This window comes from Garra rufa, chromosome 2, assembly GCF_049309525.1.
Source record: "Garra rufa chromosome 2, GarRuf1.0, whole genome shotgun sequence".
In the NCBI taxonomy this organism is placed as follows: Eukaryota; Metazoa; Chordata; class Actinopteri; order Cypriniformes; family Cyprinidae; genus Garra; species Garra rufa.
In genome coordinates this window covers 7,609,104-7,628,232 of record NC_133362.1, presented here as the reverse complement: position 1 = coordinate 7,628,232, position 19,129 = coordinate 7,609,104, and the positions used below count along the sequence as shown (strand labels likewise).

The 19,129-nt window shown below is 37.8% G+C and overlaps 1 protein-coding gene across 1 annotated transcript in view; it reads left to right on the top strand.

Moving 5' to 3' along the window:
- Positions 1-19,129, top strand: part of anapc1 (anaphase promoting complex subunit 1) — a 108,433-nt gene that overhangs the window by 75,539 nt on the left and 13,765 nt on the right. The window contains exons 31-38 of the mRNA XM_073834566.1: positions 1,550-1,684; positions 4,069-4,151; positions 5,686-5,764; positions 8,527-8,601; positions 10,930-11,000; positions 11,188-11,278; positions 11,787-11,840; positions 11,928-12,121. Coding sequence (XP_073690667.1) covers positions 1,550-1,684; positions 4,069-4,151; positions 5,686-5,764; positions 8,527-8,601; positions 10,930-11,000; positions 11,188-11,278; positions 11,787-11,840; positions 11,928-12,121 — 782 coding nt within the window. The remainder of the gene's footprint in view (positions 1-1,549; positions 1,685-4,068; positions 4,152-5,685; positions 5,765-8,526; positions 8,602-10,929; positions 11,001-11,187; positions 11,279-11,786; positions 11,841-11,927; positions 12,122-19,129) is intronic.

Genomic DNA, 19,129 nt, shown 5'->3' with positions numbered 1-19,129 from the left:
AAACAAATAATGGGCTGTTTAAAAAAAATCTATGACAGCGTTTTACTGCCACGTTCAAAACAAAGCTAAGATTATGAGATTAAAGTCGCAATATTTTGAGAATAAAGTCTGAATTACAAGAATAAAGTCGAAATACTACGAGAATAAAGTTGTAAGTTTTTGAAAATAAAGTTAAAATTACGAGAATGAAGTCAAAATGGTTTGATAATAAAGTCGAAATATTACTATAATAAAGTTGAAATATTACAATAAAGTCAAAATATTACGAGAATAACATCGAAATACTATGAGAATAAAGTTGTAATATTACGAGAATAAAGTTTAAATATTATGAGAATAAAGTTGAAATACTACGAGAATAAAGTTGTAATATTTTGAAAATAAAGTCAAAATTACGAGAATGAAGTCAAAATAGTTTGAAAATAAAGTCGAAATTATGAGAATAAAGTCAAAATTATGTGAATAAAGTCGAAATATTATGAAAATAAAGTCAAAATATTACGAAAATGAAGTCGAAATACTACGAGAATAAAGTTGTACGTTTTTGAAAATAAAGTTAAAATTACGAGAATGAAGTCAAAATAGTTTGATAATAAAGTCGAAATATTACTATAATAAAGTTGAAATATTACAATAAAGTCAAAATATTACGAGAATAACATCGAAATACTATGAGAATAAAGTTGTAATATTACGAGAATAAAGTTTAAATATTACGAAAATAAAGTCGAAATATTACAAAAATAAAGTCGAAATATTACTAGAATACCGTCGAAATACTACGAGAATAAAGTTGTAATATTACGAGAATAAATTTGAAATGATTCAAGGATTTTGTAGTGAAATACAAACAATATGTCTTACAATAATGTTTTCATGCTCTTTAATATGGCTTGACAGATCACTGTATTCACTTCAGTTGAAGCAGCATGTGAATCAATCATCTTTCTGATTACAATGAGACATTCGTTTCATTAAATTAGGCAATACTGTTTTTTTTCTATGCCTTCTGATGCTTCTTCACTTTTTATATTTGCTATAAAGAGGAAAACACATTTATAATTAGAATTTTGTGATAAAATTTACAGAATTTGAAAGCTGAGCTGTTTTTTGAAAGCAACAAAGCACAAAGTTATTGTGATTGCTGGCTGTCTGGCACGCAGCAAATGAAAGACGTTAAATATTAGGTCCAATCATTTACTGTATTATACCATGAATAAAACAGCTTGTGAATAGTCACTTAATGTTATATACCTCAGAAAAGACATCAATATAGCGTATGTTGTATATAACAAGCCCACTTCTACCTTTAGAACGTTTTATTGTTGACTTCATTCTCAAAAGATTACAGCTTTATTCTCAAAATATTACGACTTTAAAAATGCCACCTGCAGCAATTTGTATTTATTTTTGTTTTGCAGTATCAGTGTTTATTATGAAAAGCATGCACATTCGTTCAGCAAAGGCATGCATTGTGTGCATCTGTGAGAGTTGGGAACCAGAATTATTCCCACGCTGACCCAGCTGTTTGCTCTTTGCTTCTCTGCAGCACGGCAGTAACCTGATCGGGATGACCGACCTGAACGTGCCCGAGCAGCTCTATCAGTATATGGTGGGAGGTCATCGGCGCACACATGCTGGCATCAACAGAGAGAAACACAAGTCTCCCAGCTATCAGATCAAGGTGGAGTCATTACTCAACCATCAAAGAGCTTTTATTCATCTGGAGATTTCTATGTGCTGAGAATAATGCCACACCTCTTGTGTGGTTGTGTCTGACAGTTTAAATTATAGTATGAGAAAGCAAGGGTTGTTCAGAACACAACTGCTGTATACTATTTATCTACTATTTATCAACAGTATGTATCAAAAAACAAAAGTGTAAATTTCAAATTTAATTTGAATTGAGTAACAGTGGGGAAAATAATTATTGGATCCCCTGCTGATTTTTTTTGCCCACTGACAAAGAAATGATTGGTCTATAATTTGAATGGTAGTTTTTTAACAGTGAGATGCAGAATAAAAAATAAATCCAGGAAAAATGCATTTAAAAAAAAGTTTGCATTTTAATGAGTAAAAACACGTATTTGACCCCTTCGCAAAACATGACTTAGTACTTGGTGGCAAAAACCTTATTGGGAATCACAGAGGTCAGACGTTTCTTGTAGTTGGCCACCAGGCTTGCACACATCTCAGGAGGGATTTTGTCCCACTCCTCTTTGCAGATCCTCTCCAAATCATTAAGGTTTCAAGGCTGACATTTGCCAACTCAAACCTTCAGCTCCCTTTCACAGATCTTCTGTGGGATCAAAGTCTGGAGACTGGCTAGACCACTCCAGGACCTTCTTGAGCCACTCCATTATTGCCTTGGCCGTGTGTTTTGGGTCATTGTCATGCCGGAATACCCATCCACGACCCATTTTCAATTAAGGATGGAGGTTCTCACCCAAGATTTGACGGTGCATGACCCAGTCCATCGTCCCTTTGATGCGATGCAGTTGTCCTGTCCTCTTAGCAGAAAAATACCCACAAAGCATGATGTTTTCACCTCCATGTTTGAAGGATGGGATGGTGTTCTTGGGGTCATGGAAAGCATTCCTCCTCCTCCAAACACAGCAAGTTGAGTTGATGCCAAAGAGCTCGTATTTTGCTCTCATCTGGCCACAACACTTTCAACCAGTTGTCCTCTGAATCATTCAGATGTTCATTGGGCCTGTACATATGCTTTCTTGAGCAGGGGGACCTTGTGAGCGCTGCAGGATTTCAGTCCTTCACAGCGTAGTGTGTTACCAATTGTTTTCTTGGTGAATATGGTCCCAGCTGCCTTGAGATCATTGACAAGATCCTCCCGTGTAGTTCTGGGCTGATTCCTCACCGTTCTCATGATCATTGAATCTCCACGAGGTGAGATCTTGAATGGAGCCCCAGACCAACGGAGATTGACAGTTATTTTGTGTTTCTTCTATTTGCGAATATTTGCACCAATTCTTGTAACCTTCTCACCAAGCTGCTTGACGATGGTCTTGTAGCCCATTCCAGCCTTGTGTAGGTCTACAATCTTGTCCCTGACATCCTTGGACAGCTCTTTGGTCCATGGTGGAGAGTTTGGAATCTGATTGATTGCTTTTGTGGACAGGTGTGTTTTATTCAGGTAACAGACTAGGAGCATCAGGAGCATTCCCTTTAAGAGAGTGCTCTTAATCTCAGCTTGTTACCTGTATAAAAGACACATGGGAGCCAGAAATCTTCAAATACTTATTTCACTCATTAAAATGCAAATCAATTTGTAACTTTTTTAAAATGCGTTTTTTCTGGATTTTTTTGTTGTTATTCTCTCTCTCACTGTTAAAATAAACCTACCATTAAAATTATAGACTGATCATTTATTTGTCAGTGGGCAAACGTACAAAATCAGCAGGGAATCAAATTATTATTTTCCCCACTGTAGCAAGCAAATACAGAGTAGTGATATGAATTTAAGGAAGTAGAATTCAAATAGAATGAGATTCGAATAAATTTGAACAGCGTAACTGATCTAAGTGAAGTTTTATATGATATGCTCAATAAAAAAAAAAAAAAAAAATTGGTATTTATTTATATTTTAATAAATGTGACCCTGGACCACAAACCCAGTTGTAAGTAGCATGGGTATATTTGTAGCAAAAGCCAACAATACATTGTATGGGTCAAAATTACCGATATTTCTTTTATGTCACAAATCATTAGGATATTAATTGCAGATCATCTTCCATGAAGATATTTTGTAAATTTCCTACTGTAAACTAATATGAATTACTAAGAACTTCATTTGGACAACTTTAATCTGTGATTTTCTTAATATTTTAGTTTTTTTGGTCCTATAATAACAAACTGTACATCAATGGAAAGCTTATTTATTCAGCTTTCAGATGATGTATAAATCTCAATTTTAAAAAATGTGTCCATTATGTCTGATTTTGTGGTCCGGGTCACAAATTAGTGTGATATTATACTGAACTTACCCTGTAAACTGCATTATTTAATAAAGTTCAAAAAGCAAAACCGATTAAATGTAACTCTTTTTATTAGGAGGGTGATACTATTAATGTGGATGTGACCTGTCCTGGTGCAACACTTGCGCTAGCCATGATTTACCTGAAAACCAACAATAGGTAAGTTTTATTTCTTCATTCACCTGCTTTACTTTCATTTCTAAATCGAAAAACCTAAGAAACGTACCTTAATGGGTTAGTTCACTCAAAAATGAAAATTAGCTTATTATTTACTCACCCTCAAGCCGTCTTAGGTGTATATGACTTCTTTCAAATGAATCAAATCAGAGTTATATTAAAAATAGTTCTGGCTCCTCCAAGCTTTATAGTGACAGTGGGCGGGTGTTTCTCTTCATCAGTCCAAAACAAGTCCAATAAAGTGTATCCATACATAATATAAAGTGCCTCACACAGCTCCGGGGAGGGGTGAATAAAGGCCTCCTGTAGTGAATCAATGTGTTTTGTAAGTTTCCATGTACAACTGTTAGCTCAAGCTAGAGAAAAGTAATTATTACGTTTTAGATATGTGTATTTTTCTTACAAAAATGCACCGATTCGCTATAGGAGACCTTTATACACTCCCCGGAGACGTGTGAGGCACTTTTTATTATGGATGGATCCACTTTATTGGACTTGTTTTGTTGAAAATAAACACCCAGGACTATTTTTTATGTATCTCCAATTGCATTCCTCTGAAAGAAGCAAGATATATACACCTAGGACAGGGTTCCTTAAATCTTACCCTGGAGGGTCAATGCGCTGCAGAGTTTAGCTCCAACCCTGATCAAACTCACCTACCTGCGATTCTCTAATGATCCTGAAGACCTTGATTAGAATGCTCAGGTGTGTTTGATTAGGGTTAGAGCTAAACTCTGCCGGAAAATGGATCTCGTGGGCCAGATTTGAGGATCCCTGACCTAGGATGTCTGGAGGGTGAGTAAATAATGGGCTAATTTTCATTTTTGCATTAAGCATTAAAGTGAAATGTGTTTAATTTCATTTTTTTTAGCATTATTTATATGCTATAATAGTACTTTTTAATATTTTGAGTTAGATTTTATACTTTCAGTATTCATTTTAATTTTACAAATTGCATGTGCTTTTATCATTTGTATTACTACTACTTGGAATATTTCTGTATGGCTTTAATTTTACTTTTAGTCATTTTAATACTTGCCAAGACAACATTACTCATCTAACATCTAACATTTAGATTTTATTTCAGCTGTCTAAACTACACTAAAATGATTTTAATAGTTTTAATTTTAGTTAACAATAACACATTTGCACTATCAGCAGCAAATGCTATTGCAAATATTGCACTTTTGTCATCAGTTGTTGAGTAAACGCATAGTCTTACCTCAAATTCGCAACTTTTGTTAATGATGAAATTGACAGGCTTCTCAAACAAACACCAAAGGTTTGAAACAGTATTGCACTCTCTAAAAAGTCAATTTACAAATTAGTTATAGTTGTCCATGTGCATTAATGTGGGACAAGAAAGTATTTTAAAATTCTAATAATCACAAATCCATTATTCCTTGTGAATGCTGAAAGTCATTCTGAAAATCTTCAGTTCTTATGTTCTGTGCATGGCCTCTTTCGGTCTTCTCTGCTTTTTCACATTCACACCTGTCTTTCTGGACCCCTCCAGGTCTATAGCTGATTGGCTGAAAGCCCCGGACACCATGTTCCTGCTGGACTTCATCAAGCCTGAGTTTTTGCTGCTGAGGGTGAGAAAGCGTTATAGCCATCAGAAGTTCATTTTGGCCTCTGGGCTCACAGGGACTTACACATTAACACCTCACGTTGGGTTCAGTCACACTTTTTTTTTTTTACCAAGTGTTCTCATGTTTTACGATGGCTTTTCAGGCAACATATGGGGTCATTTTAGCCCGTTGTGCTTGTTAACCAACAGGAAGGTCACTTCCTTCTCAAATTCTTCTCTGACCTTGTCTGGAACCGTTCCAAAACCTAGAGTAAGACTGCGTGTTAAGACTATTTCGAAAGGTGTTATTTTATACTGCCTTCAAAGATATCTTAGTTTGAACACATTTAGGAGGAGTACTGCATATTAGCTACACCATATTTTGCAATGCATAAATAAGTTCATTTATTTAAATTGCAAGATTTACTGCAAATGTTTTGCACCTACAAACCAGTTTGTTTATGATTATTATAATTAATTCAAATAATACCATAACAAATAACATTTTGCAATGTCAAGCAGTGAAAATATGAAATCTGAGGGTGCAAAAAAATCTAAATACTTAGAAAATCGCCTTTGAAGTTGTCCAAATGAAGTTCTTAGCAATGCACAAGGTCAAAAAAGTAAGGTCAACCTATATGGATTTTTGGATATAAAGCCAATATAGGCCTATATACAATATTTGTATGAGATGATAAAGATGTAAAACAGTAAAAATCTATCTTTACTTTACATAATATTTACTGAAGTAATCAAAAAATAATTTGCAAATAATCTACTTGGAAAAAATTATTTAAACTTCATAAATGAATCTTTAAAATGAACATTTATGATATTTAAACTTGATTCTATAATTCTGTTATAGTATTTTTCACAATACATAAATAAAGCTTAAACATTAACCAACAGTGCACCTGTTAATCTGCTGAGCCACTGGGAATTATTTTATTAAATATAGACCAAATAATGCTGATTTCCCATACAAAAAAAGTCAAAAGTCCCACTTATCAGCTAAACAGAAGAAATATTGATTAAAGTGCCCCTATTATGCCATGTTTAAGGTAGTTAATTTTGTTGTAATAGTCTCTTAAAACAGGTTTACATGTATGCAAGTTCAAAAAACACTTTAGTTTTCTCCAAAATTAGATTTATTTTTACCCCGTTTCTAAATGATTCGTAAACGACTCGTGTGAAGCAGTTCGAAGAATCAGTCTCTCTAAACCCCTCCTTTCCGTGAGCCCTCACTGCTGTGATTGGTCAGATGGTGCAGTCCTTTTGGATTGGTCTACCGCTTCAGCGCAAAACGAAACGCCCATTGGCATAACTGAATGACAGCTGCGGAGACCTGTTAATGCATAGAAAAGATAGCCTCGATTTTACCCTATCAATTCGAGCCGGAGTCTGACGATGAAACGGTTGAAGTGTCACATCGACAAGAAACTGTTTTGCAAGCACGACTGGAGCAGGACGTTTCTCAGTGGGTGTCATATGTTAACTGTGGACAGTGTTTGCAATTTGCTTTTGTAAGCGAACCGGGCACACCTCTACGTTGTGAACTTCAACACTGTACAATCCATAACACTGCGTTAAGCCATCGTTTATCATTATCATTACTTAAACTAATAAGGCAGACAGACAGTCAAGCTGCATCAATCACAAGACTTTTTAGACTACATTGCACTCACAGCTGAACAACAGAACTACAGAAACGCAAGTTAGCCGGTTACCAAGACATGTGCGGGGTTGTTACACACCATAACGTACACAAAGACGTATTTTGAACGATCGCTAGAAAATACAATTATTAATCATACTTACAGGTAGAAGTTCAGAGGAGCAAGCCGGTCCAAATAAACTGGGCACTGATCCATTTTTTAAAACCAAGCGTTTGGTGAATCTCGCGTTGTAACGTTACTCCCCAAGATTAGAAAAGCAGTCATCAGTAAAATGACGCAAACACAACACAAGATTGGCATTGGACTGCTGAGGTGTTGAAAAAATTAATGTTAACCACTGATAGTTTCATCTTTCCGAAGGGCATATAAAACAAATTCACTCTCACAGGCTGTCACAGCACAGGGCGTCTTCTTGACATTATGTAATCCACGTGAAAATGGTAGGCCTGCTGTTTGTGGGCGGGCAAGTTGTTCGCGAAATTGAATGTGGGCGGACATTACGCAAATGTGTAGCTCGTGACGTGTGGCCGTTACAGAAAAAAGATTCGAATTGCTGACGACTCCTTTAGGCGAATGTGAGCCGACTCTTTTTTTTGATAGACAAAAACTTTATTTATAGTGCACTGTCGGCGTCACAACTTTGCAGATAGTTTATGTTCACATACAGCTACATGACACACTACATGAAATATCATATTTGAAAAGGCATAATAGGGGCACTTTAAAAAATGCCAAAATAATGGCCTTGGCAATATATTAGTTGACAAGTACTAAAAATTGAGTTGTCTCTGCAGTAAAACTTCCATGTTTTTAGAACATTGAAGTTTAACTTTAAAAACATGTTTGTTTTTTTATTCCACTGCTCTGCATGTCAAGTTTCTAAACAAAATTGCATTTGATGTGAACAGCTCCTTAGAAGGCAACTGCCAAGTAAGCAAGCCAGCTCACTAGGTTTTGAAAAAGCCTATGTCATACTGGACTTAACCAATAAACATGAATGCTTACAAAAGAAAGAATTGTGCAAATATTTCCTATTTTACAATTCAGCGTAAAATGTTTATTCATAACAAGCTCTTTGTGTTTAGTAGCTGTGTCTTTGTTCTCTCGACAGACGCTGGCCAGATGTCTTATCATGTGGGACGAGATCGTTCCCAATGCTGACTGGGTGACTAGTAATGTGCCTCAGGTACGTTAGAGCTCACTGCACACTGCAGGGACTCATCCAGAATTACGTTCTGTTTCCAACTAGTCTCTCAAGAGGAAGCACATTTTTGCCTCAGGTCGTAATTTCGCTTCCTGTTCCGCTTTAAGTTCATAGGTTGGTCAAATATTTAGCAACGCTTGTGTTGCAAAACGCAAAGCTGTTTGGTCACTTCAGCCGTAGAGGTGGTGTGCAGGTCATTGAGCAAGAGAGCAGGGAGAGGAAGGTCATTGAAGTGTGTATAAGTAATTTCACCATGCTGCAGTTGTTGCACATCCACCTTATATAGTTGTTATTAGGGGTGCGTAGCACTGAAACCCTATTGTAATTATTAGAATGGCCTAGGATGAGCAATCTTCATGTAAAACTGATCGTGCCGACCAAACCGTAAGTCTTAAAGACTTGAAACTTGGAGGGGATGGTAGTACTCACACTGCTGACCACATTACCAAGGCTTGCCCCAATCAGCCTGACGGGGGCACTACAGCGATCAATAGTATAAAATCGCTCAAATCCTAAACCGCCTGTCGCAGGCTCAAATTATGTCGTTAGAATCCTTGGCTTACTGCAGACAAAATGCATGCTTCATGTTCGGCAAAACTTTTGGGTATTTTGAAAAACCTACTTTTGCGCACTAGTCCTAGGTTTTTCACCCGATCGCAACCAAACCAGTGAAAGAAGATTCTCTGGAGAGCGAATAATAATTATCAAATTTTTTTTATTTTTGACTCGCTGTCGTAAAGGGGCGCCAAAATGTTTGAAAGGGGCAGGGTCACTTTTAGTAAAATGCCTATAACTATAATAGAATGAGATATTCTTGCCAAACTCAGAACATGTATGTAATGGTTTAATCTATCGCATTTTTCAGTGGCGAAAATGACTGTACGTTGCGCAGTTTTTCACACATACATGCGATATTTGTAAAATATGACAGAACTCCTTATTCTGGACAACTTTGCCTTTAGAACCACTGCTGTCAATCAAATTGTTTGTCAAATGATTGAGAAAATGTAAAAAACCTACTTTTGCGCACTAGTCCTAGGTTTTTCACCCGATCGCAACCAAACCAGTGAAAGAAGATTCTCTGGAAAGCGAATAATAATTATCAAAAAAAAAATTAAAAAATTGACTCGCTGTCGTAAAGGGGTTCCAAAATGTTTGAAAGGGGCAGGGTCACTTTTAGTAAAATGCCTATAACTCTTGAACAGAATGAGATATTCTTGCCAAACTCAGAACATGTATGTAATGGTTTAATCTATCGCATTTTTCAATGGCGAAAATGACTGTACGTTGCGCAGTTTTTCACACATACATGCGATATTTGTAAAATATGACAGAACTCCTTATTCTGGACAACTTTGCCTTTAGAACCACTGCTGTCAATCAAATTGTTTGTCAAATGATTGAGAAAATGTAAAAAACCTACTTTTGCGCACTAGTCCTAGGTTTTTCACCCGATCGCAACCAAACCAGTGAAAGAAGATTCTCTGGAAAGCGAATAATAATTATCAAAAAAAAAAAAAAAAATTGACTCGCTGTCGTAAAGGGGTTCCAAAATGTTTGAAAGGGGCAGGGTCACTTTTAGTAAAATGCCTATAACTCTTGAAAATAATGAGATATTCTTGCCAAACAGAACATGTATGTAATGGTTTAATCTATCGCATTTTTCAATGGCGAAAATGACTGTACGTTGCGCAGTTTTTCACACATACATGCGATATTTGTAAAATATGACAGAACTCCTTATTCTGGACAACTTTGCCTTTAGAACCACTGCTGTCAATCAAATTGTTTGTCCAATGATTGAGAAAATGTAAAAAACCTACTTTTGCGAACTAGTCCTAGGTTTTCGCTCAATCTGGAAAACCTGGTGAGCAGATGCGACAGATGAGATTATAGATTTACCAAGACGTGTATATTACGGATATATTACTCCAGTGTTATCCTCTCTCCATAGGCTAATGGTTCAGTACATGATCGATTTTAAGATTTTATTGATGGAGACATGTGCTTTAAAAACCAAGTTATGTCACCAATCTTTTAAAAAGTACCATACATTTCTGAAGCAGTTTTTGAGATTTTAATATTTCCCCATTCAAATAGATAGACTTAGTCTTCTCTGCCCAAAATAGCTGCCTGGAAGTGTTGCAAATATGGCTGCCAAGTAAAAAGACTTTCCTTGAAAGGGACTTTGTTTCTAGGATTGAGCTTCCACTTATTTTGTTAGTGAAAAGAAATGATGTGATGTCATATAGACAGAGTGTCAGGCTCTCTTAAAGTGATGAATGCTAAAAATAAGCTTTGCATTTTCAGATCATCCAAGAAAACATTGGAAACCAGGAGCAGACATCCGTCTCTGAGGATCTCAACATGGAGACCCTAGTGTGAGTTTTGAGCGGGTTCAAAAGCAGATTCTCAATGATGTTTTGATCATTTATAGGAGATCCTTATACCCACAGACTGTTATTCACACATGTGGAGGTGTTAGCTATTATGACTTTCCAATGAGTTTTTGTTCCTTTGATGACTGGATGAGTGAAAAATTGCTGACATTTGTCACTGTTTCCACAGTCAAGCTCATGACTATATAATTGCTGGAGGCTGCCTGGCCGTGGGATTCCGGTTTGCTGGCTCTGCAAATTCAGATGCGTTTGACTGCTTAGTAAGTGGACATTCACTTCCCACTTACAGATTTGTGACCCTGGACCACAAAACCAGTCATAAGGGTTTATACACATGAAAGCCGAAAAAATAAGCTTTCCATTGATGGTTTGGTTTGTTAGAATAGAAAAATATTTGGCAGAGATGCAACTATTTGAATGTCTGGAATCTGAGGTTACTAAAAAAAATCTAAATATTGAGAAAATTACTGTTAGAATTGTCCAAGTGAAGTTCTTAGCAATGCATATTACTAATCAAAACTTAAGTTTTGATATATTTACAGTAGGAAATTTACAAAATATCTTCATGGAACATGATCTTTACTTAACATCCTAATGGTTTTTGGCATAAAAGAAAAATCGATCATTTTTACCCATACAATGTATTTTTGGCTATTGCTACAAAAATACCTGTGCTACTTAAGATTGGTTTTGTGGTCCAGGGTCACATCTGTGATTTTTCTGAAAGTTCTCTAAATATTTGTAATATACATATTTTTTCTCCTTCAGTACAAATTCGCCCGAAACTTCATGCAGTGTCTGACGACCTCTACGGCTACAGTGGTAATCATTTGTTTGCATTAAAGTTGAATGTCATCTCGTAATCACAAATATTTGTTCACACAACATTCGTTATCTTTTTATCTTTAGACGGGGCAGTATAACCTGCAGACGTGTTTAAGCATGGTCCTCTTGGCAGTTTCAATGGTGATGTCCGGTTCAGGGAACTTGAAAGTGTTGCAGCTGTGCCGCTTCCTTCACAAACGTACCTTTGGCGAGATGAACTACGGCTTCCACATGGCCCATCACATGGCTCTGGGCCTGCTTTTCCTAGGCGGAGGGAGGTTAGTTGAGTTTGAGTTTCATTTGGATTTGGAAATATATAAAAGAGTATATTTTTACCTATACTACACATAACCTCAGGTCATTTCATAGGCATTATGAAGTCACATCACTGTTACTTTTGCCCATTCTTAGAGTTCTTAGTTGCAGAGATTACTTTTTTTGTTGTCTAACTGGCAGTTAGCATCACCTTGAATCCATAGACAAAAAGCCAATAAGATTTTTCCATTGGCATTTGGATTTTTCATGAAATGAACACAACTGACTTCTGAAGCCCAAATACAACTACCAGAAGTATAAAGTTAAATTTAGGCTACTGTGAGAGAAAAAATTATTTGATCCCCTGCTGATGTTGTACGTTGCACACTGACAAAGAAATAATCAGTCTATAATTTTAATTAGGGCTGTCCCCGACTATGAATTTTCATAGTCGAATCAGAATTTTCGAATCTTTCTATAGTCGACCGATAGTCGAATCATAGGCTTATGTGTGTGTGTGAATGGGTTGGGAGGGGCACGACACTATAGTCAGCAGGAGGGTAAAACAGTTTTTATTTTATTTTACACACTGCACACAGCAACAACTTTTAATAAAGCGACCAAAACTGCCTGCCAACTGACAGACGAACTTATTTAGGTTTAAATAAAAACACAGAACGCGTCTTTTAGTTCTAAAAACGCGAGGCGCACAGCACTGCCTTTTTTGCTAAGCAACGACCGAAACAGCTGTCCTGTCAGTCAAATCAAAGGATCATAGCGCGAACGCTCTAAAATCTTAGTTTTTTTGCTGTTAAGTAAACTGTCATATTAGCAGAAACCCTAAATAATACAGCTCCTGGTTACCCACGATAGACACCAAAGGTTTCTCCTCCATTTCTTGCAGTCTCCGGACTTTTTAAGCAACGGTAAACTTTCGCCATCACAACAGAAGACCCGCCTCTCCATTCATTCGATTGGACAATGGAAAAGAACGCGAATGACGTTGGGCGTTTTTCCGCTCAGAGTTGATTTTTTTTTTCAACTTCAGGCGCTCAGAGCGCTCCTGCAAAAACGCGAGGCGCGGGGGGCGCATAAACAGAGCGCAGAACGCTCACTGCCAACAGAAAGCCATTCAAAAGAGGCGCCTCCAATTGCAAAAACGCGTTCGGTGTGATCGCCGCCATCCCTGCCGTCAAGATGGTCCGCATCTCATCATGGATCAGGGCAAGTGAAAATTAAATCTGTCACAGGGGTGGTTAGATTTATTCACAAACACGTTAAAATATTTATTGAACGCTTCTTTCTTTTCACTTTTGTTTTTACTGCATTATCATAATCAAAGGCTGTATATAACTTAATATAACCGTACAAAACCAGTAGTTCTGTGTGCAATTAGACATTGAGCACCCCCATATTGCCAAAATGGTAGCATGCTCGTTTCACCCGCGAAGATTCGACTGTGAGATCGGTGGTCGAATCAGGCTCCGCATATCGATGCATCGAATCTTCGACTATTCGGGGACAGCCCTAATTTTAATATTAGGTTTATTTTAACACTGAGAGACAGAGTAACAACAAAAAAATTTAGAAAAACGCATTAAATTTTTTTTAAATTGATTTGCATTTTAATGAGTGAAATAAGTATTTGATCCCTTCGCAAAACATGACTTGGTAATTGGTGGCAAAACCCTTGTTGGCAGTCACAGAGGTCAGATGTTTTTTGTAGTTGGCCACCAGGTTTGCACACATCTCAGGAAGGATTTTGTCCCACTCCTCTTTGCAGATCCTCTAAAAGTCATTAAGGTTTCAAGGCTGACGTTTGTCAACTCAAACCTTCAGCTCCCTCCACAGATTTTCTATGGGATTAAGGTTTGGAGACTGGCTAGACCACTACAGGACCTTAATGTGCTTCTTCTTGAGCCACTCCATTATTGCCTTGGCCATGTGTTTTGGGTCATTGTCATGCTGGAATACCCATCCACGGCCCATTTTCAATGAGGGAAGGAGGTTCTCACCCAAGATTTGACGGTGCATGGCCCCGTCCATCGTCCCTTTGATGCGATGCAGTTGTCTTGTCCCCTTAGCAGAAAAACACCCCCAAAGCATAATGTTTCCACCTCCATGTTTGATGGTGGGGATGGTGTTCTTGGGGTCATAGGCAGCATTCCTCCTCCTCCAAACACGGCAAGTTGAGTTGATGCCAAAGAGCTCGATTTTAGTCTCATCTGACCATAACACTTTCACCCAGTTCTCCTGTGAATCATTCAGAGGTTCAATGGCAAACTTCAGATGGGCCTGTACGTGTGAACGCTGCAGGATTTCAGTCCTTCACGGCGTAGTGTTACCAATTGTTTTCTTGGTGACTCTGGTCCCAGCTGCCTTGAGATCATTGACAAGATCCTCCTGTTTCCTCCTCCTGATCCTCCAAGATCCCTCTTCTCATGATCTTTGAAACTCCACGAGGTGAGATCTTAAATGGAGATTGACAGTTATCTTGTGTTTCGCACCAACTGTTGTCACCTTCTCACCAAGCTGCTTGGCGACGGTCTTGCAGCCCATTCCAGCCTTGTGTAGGTCTACAGTCGTGGCCAAAAGTTTTGAGAATGACATAAATATTAGTTTTCACAAAGTTTGCTGCTAAACTGCTTTTAGATCTTTGTTTCAGTTGTTTCTGTGATGTACTGAAATATAATTACAAGCACTTCATACATTTCAAAGGCTTTTATCAACAATTACATGACATTCATGCAAAGAGTCAGTATTTGCAGTGTTGGCCCTTCTTTTTCAGGACCTCTGCAATTCGACTGGACATGCTCTCAATCAACTTCTGGGCCAAATCCTGACTGATAGCAACCCATTCTTTCATAATCACATATTGGAGTTTGTCAGAATTAGTGGGTTTTTGTTTGTCCACCCGCCTCTTAAGGATTGACCACAAGTTCTCAATGGGATTAAGATCTGGGGAGTTTCCAGGCCATGGACCCAAAATTTCAACGTCTTGTCCCCGAGCCACTTAGTTATCACTTTTGCCTTATGGCACGGTGCTCCATCGTGCTGGAAAATGCATTGTTCTTCACCAAACTGTTGTTGGATTGTTGGAAGAAGTTGCTGTTGGAGGGTGTTTTGGTACCATTCTTTATTCATGGCTGTGTTTTTGGGCAAAATTGTGAGTGAGCCCACTCCCTTGGATGAGAAGCAACCCCACACATGAATGGTCTCAGGATGCTTTACTGTTGGCATGACACAGGACTGATGGTAGCGCTCACCTTTTCTTCTCCAGACAAGCCTTTTTCCAGATGCCCCAAACAATCGGAAAGAGGCTTCATCTGAGAATATGACTTTGCCCCAGTCCTCAGCAGTCCATTGGCCATACTTTTTGCAGAAGATCAATCTGTCCCTGATGTTTTTTTTTTTTTTTTGGAGAGAAGTGGCTTCTTTGCTGCCCTTCTTGACACCAGGCCATCTTCCAAAAGTCTTGGCCTCACTGTGCGTGCAGATGCGCTCACACCTGCCTGCTGCCATTCCTGAGCAAGCTCTGCACTGGTGGCACTCCGATCCTGCAGCTGAATCCTCTTTAGGAGAAGATCCTGGCGCTTGCTGGACTTTCTTGGACGCCCTGAAGCCTTCTTAACAAGAATTGAACCTCTTTCCTTGAAGTTCTTGATGATCCTGTAAATTGTTGATTTAGGTGCAATCTTAGTAGCCACAATATCCTTGCCTGTGATTTTTATGCAACGCAGTGATGGCTGCACGCGTTTCTTTGCAGGTCACCATGGTTAACAATGGAAGAACAATGATTTCAAGCATCACCCTCCTTTTAACATGTCAAGTCTGCCATTCTAACCCTATCAGCCTGACATAATGATCTCCAGCCTTGTGCTCGTCAACATTCTCACCTGAGTTAACAAGACGATTACTGAAATGATCTCAGCAGGTCATTTAATGACAGCAATGAAATGCAGTGGAAATTTGTTTTTTCGGGATTAAGTTAATTTTCATGGCAAAGAAGGACTATGCAATTCATCTGATCACTCTTCATAACATTCTGGAGTATATGCAAATTGCAATTATAAAAACTTTAGCAGCAACTTTTCCAATTTCCAATATTTATGTAATTCTCAACTTTTGGCCACGACTGTACAATCTTGTCCCTGACATCCTTGGATAGCTCTTTGGTCTTGGCCACGGTGGAGAGTTTGGAATCCGATTGATTGATTGCTTTTATGGACAGGTGTCTTTTTTTCAGGTAGCAAACTGAGATTAGGAGCACTCCCTTTAAGAGACGACTCCTACTCTCAGTTTGTTACCTGTATAAAATACACCTGAAGGCCAGAAATCTCGCTGATTGATAGGGGATCAAATACTTATTTCACTCATTAAAAATGCAAATCTATTTATCTATTTTTTTTTTTTTTTGTGGTTATTCTATCTCTTATTGTCAAAATAAACGTACAATTAAAATTATAGACTGATCATTCCTTTGTCAGTGGGCAAACGTACAAAATCAGCAGGAGATCAAATAATTTTTTCCCTCACTGTATAAATGAACTACACCACAGCCGCATGACTTTTGAAATCTTCCGAAAAATCTTTCAGTCTCTTTTTAAAATGTACAAATTGAGAAGTTTGAGTTAGAATATTTTGTAAAAGCATGATTATAACCACAGAGAGGCTGATAAAATGGATTAGTAGGTAAAAGAGCTTTCATTTGTAGTCCAATTTAGACAAGTGTTGCATATTTCAAGAAATGTAAAAACTTAAAGTCATGAGTGGGATATTACTGATGTATTTCATGTCATAGAACAAAACATGAACTTGGGTTAAACACAAACCTTATTTCAGGCCAAAAACCCACTGACTTTGGGATGATTAAACCGGAAGTTAAAAAATATTTACTTACTTTTATATTTTAGGGGTTAGGACTCATTGTAGTTCATCCCACACAGACATGAATGATTCCTCAGAACAAAGGTTGTTGCTATGCGGCCAAGCAAAGCGTGAGAACATGCCAGCTACAGTTTATGCTATTTATAACCGCAGATAAAGCGTTATTGTGTTTTTGTGTCCCCTGACATTGAAACTGCGATAATAGCCTTTATCATCATACTTCCTCTGTTATGGAATGCCTTCTTTATCTCCTTTGACCTCACATTTCATTCTCTGTTAGATAATGCATTAAAGGAAGTTCATCCACAAATGAATTCCATCATCATTTACTCATTCTCATGTCATTCATGCTTCTGCATATTCAGTGTTACATTCTGTCACACACTGCATGAGGTTTAGTCTTGATGTCAAATTTGCAGTAATGCTTCTTCATGCACCAAGTTTAAATTTAGAAGAAAAAAAATCCCTTGGGTTTGAATAGTGATGCACAGAAATGAAAAATGAATGTAAATTCTGGACTGAAATGGAACATTCTGGATGTACTTGGGCAAAAACTGAAAATGAAAAATGAAAATGAGCTTAAATTGCAACTTTTTAATAGCAAAATTATGTTTTTATTATACTACTAGTGTTGCCTCCATTAACATTGAAGTATAAGGATATAAAACAATGCAAGTTTCAATAACAGTCTCATTTGTCCTGAAGCTTATTGGTACTGTAGTCCTCTATTGACCCAATTACGTGTCAGTTAGGGCTGTGCAATATGTCAAAATATCGCAAATGTACATATTACAATATGCATATCGCTACAGCTTGCAATATTTAGGGACATGAACAAAAGACAAAGAGAAAATCACTCACTGCTCTTGCCTAAATAACTTTTGTTAGCTTAAATAAGAATCAGTGCATATTAAATTCATAGAGTGAAGACTAAGCAGTTTAATTTTTCCTTTTTATTACACAGTTCCTAAACTGATGTTAAAATAATGACACTAATATTAAAATGACATTTTTATGTAATGCTACATAAAAACGCAACCGTTCACTTTCAGAAGTTGTTGTAGGGGTGTTTTCTTCTCACAAAAAGTGAAACATGTATGCTAGTCATAATAGAAACAGAATCAGGATAAGCTTTATTTGCCAAGTGTGCACAAACATAAGGAATTTGTGGTGGTTTTACAGGAGCTCTTGTAATCTGAAAATAACTCAACATACAGCCATTATTGTCAAAATAGCTGGCAACAAAGTGAGTGCACCCTAAGTGATAACAGCAGTATGTTGTTTAACCATGCATGTTTGTTTTTGTCTGCTTGACAGGACCATACAAAGTTGTGTATCTTGTATTAGAGCAGTTAAAATTAGGTGCTTTAAGTACAATTCTCTCATACTGACCACTGGATGTTCAACATGGCATCTCATGGCAAAGAACTCTCTGAGGATTTGAGAATTAGAATTGTTGCTCTCCACAAAGATGGCCAAGGCTATTCAGTAACACCCTGAAACCGAGTTACACTACAGTGGTCAGGGTCATACAGAGGTTTTCCAAGATGGGATCCATTCGGAACAGGCCTTGCAAGGGTCGATCAACAAAGTTGAGCACTCGTTCTGTGCGTCAGGTGCAGAACCTGGCTTCAAAAAACAGATGTATGAGTGCTGCCAGCATTGCTTCAAAGGTGGCAGAAGTAGAAGGTCAGCTTGTCAGTGTTCAGACCATATGACGCACGCTGCAGCAAGTCAGTTTGCATAGGCGTCGTCCCAGAAGGAAGCCTCATCTGAAGCTGGCTCACAAGAAAGCCCACAAACAGTTTGCTGAAGACAACCAGTCCAAGAGCATGAATTACTGGAACCATGTCCTGTGGTCTGATGAGACTTTAAGATAAACTTGTTTGGCTCTGAGCATGTGTGTGGTGAGGAGTACCAAGAAAATTGCCTACAGTCAAGCATGGTGGTGGTAGCATCATGGTCTGGGGCTGCATGAGTGTTGCTGGTACTGGGGAGCTGCAGTTCATTGAGGGAAACATGGATCCCATTATGTACTGTACATTCTGAAGCAGAATATGATGCCCTTTCCTTCAGAAAATAGGCCGAACAGCAGTTTTCCAACATGATAACGATCCCAAACACCACCAAGATGACAACTGCCT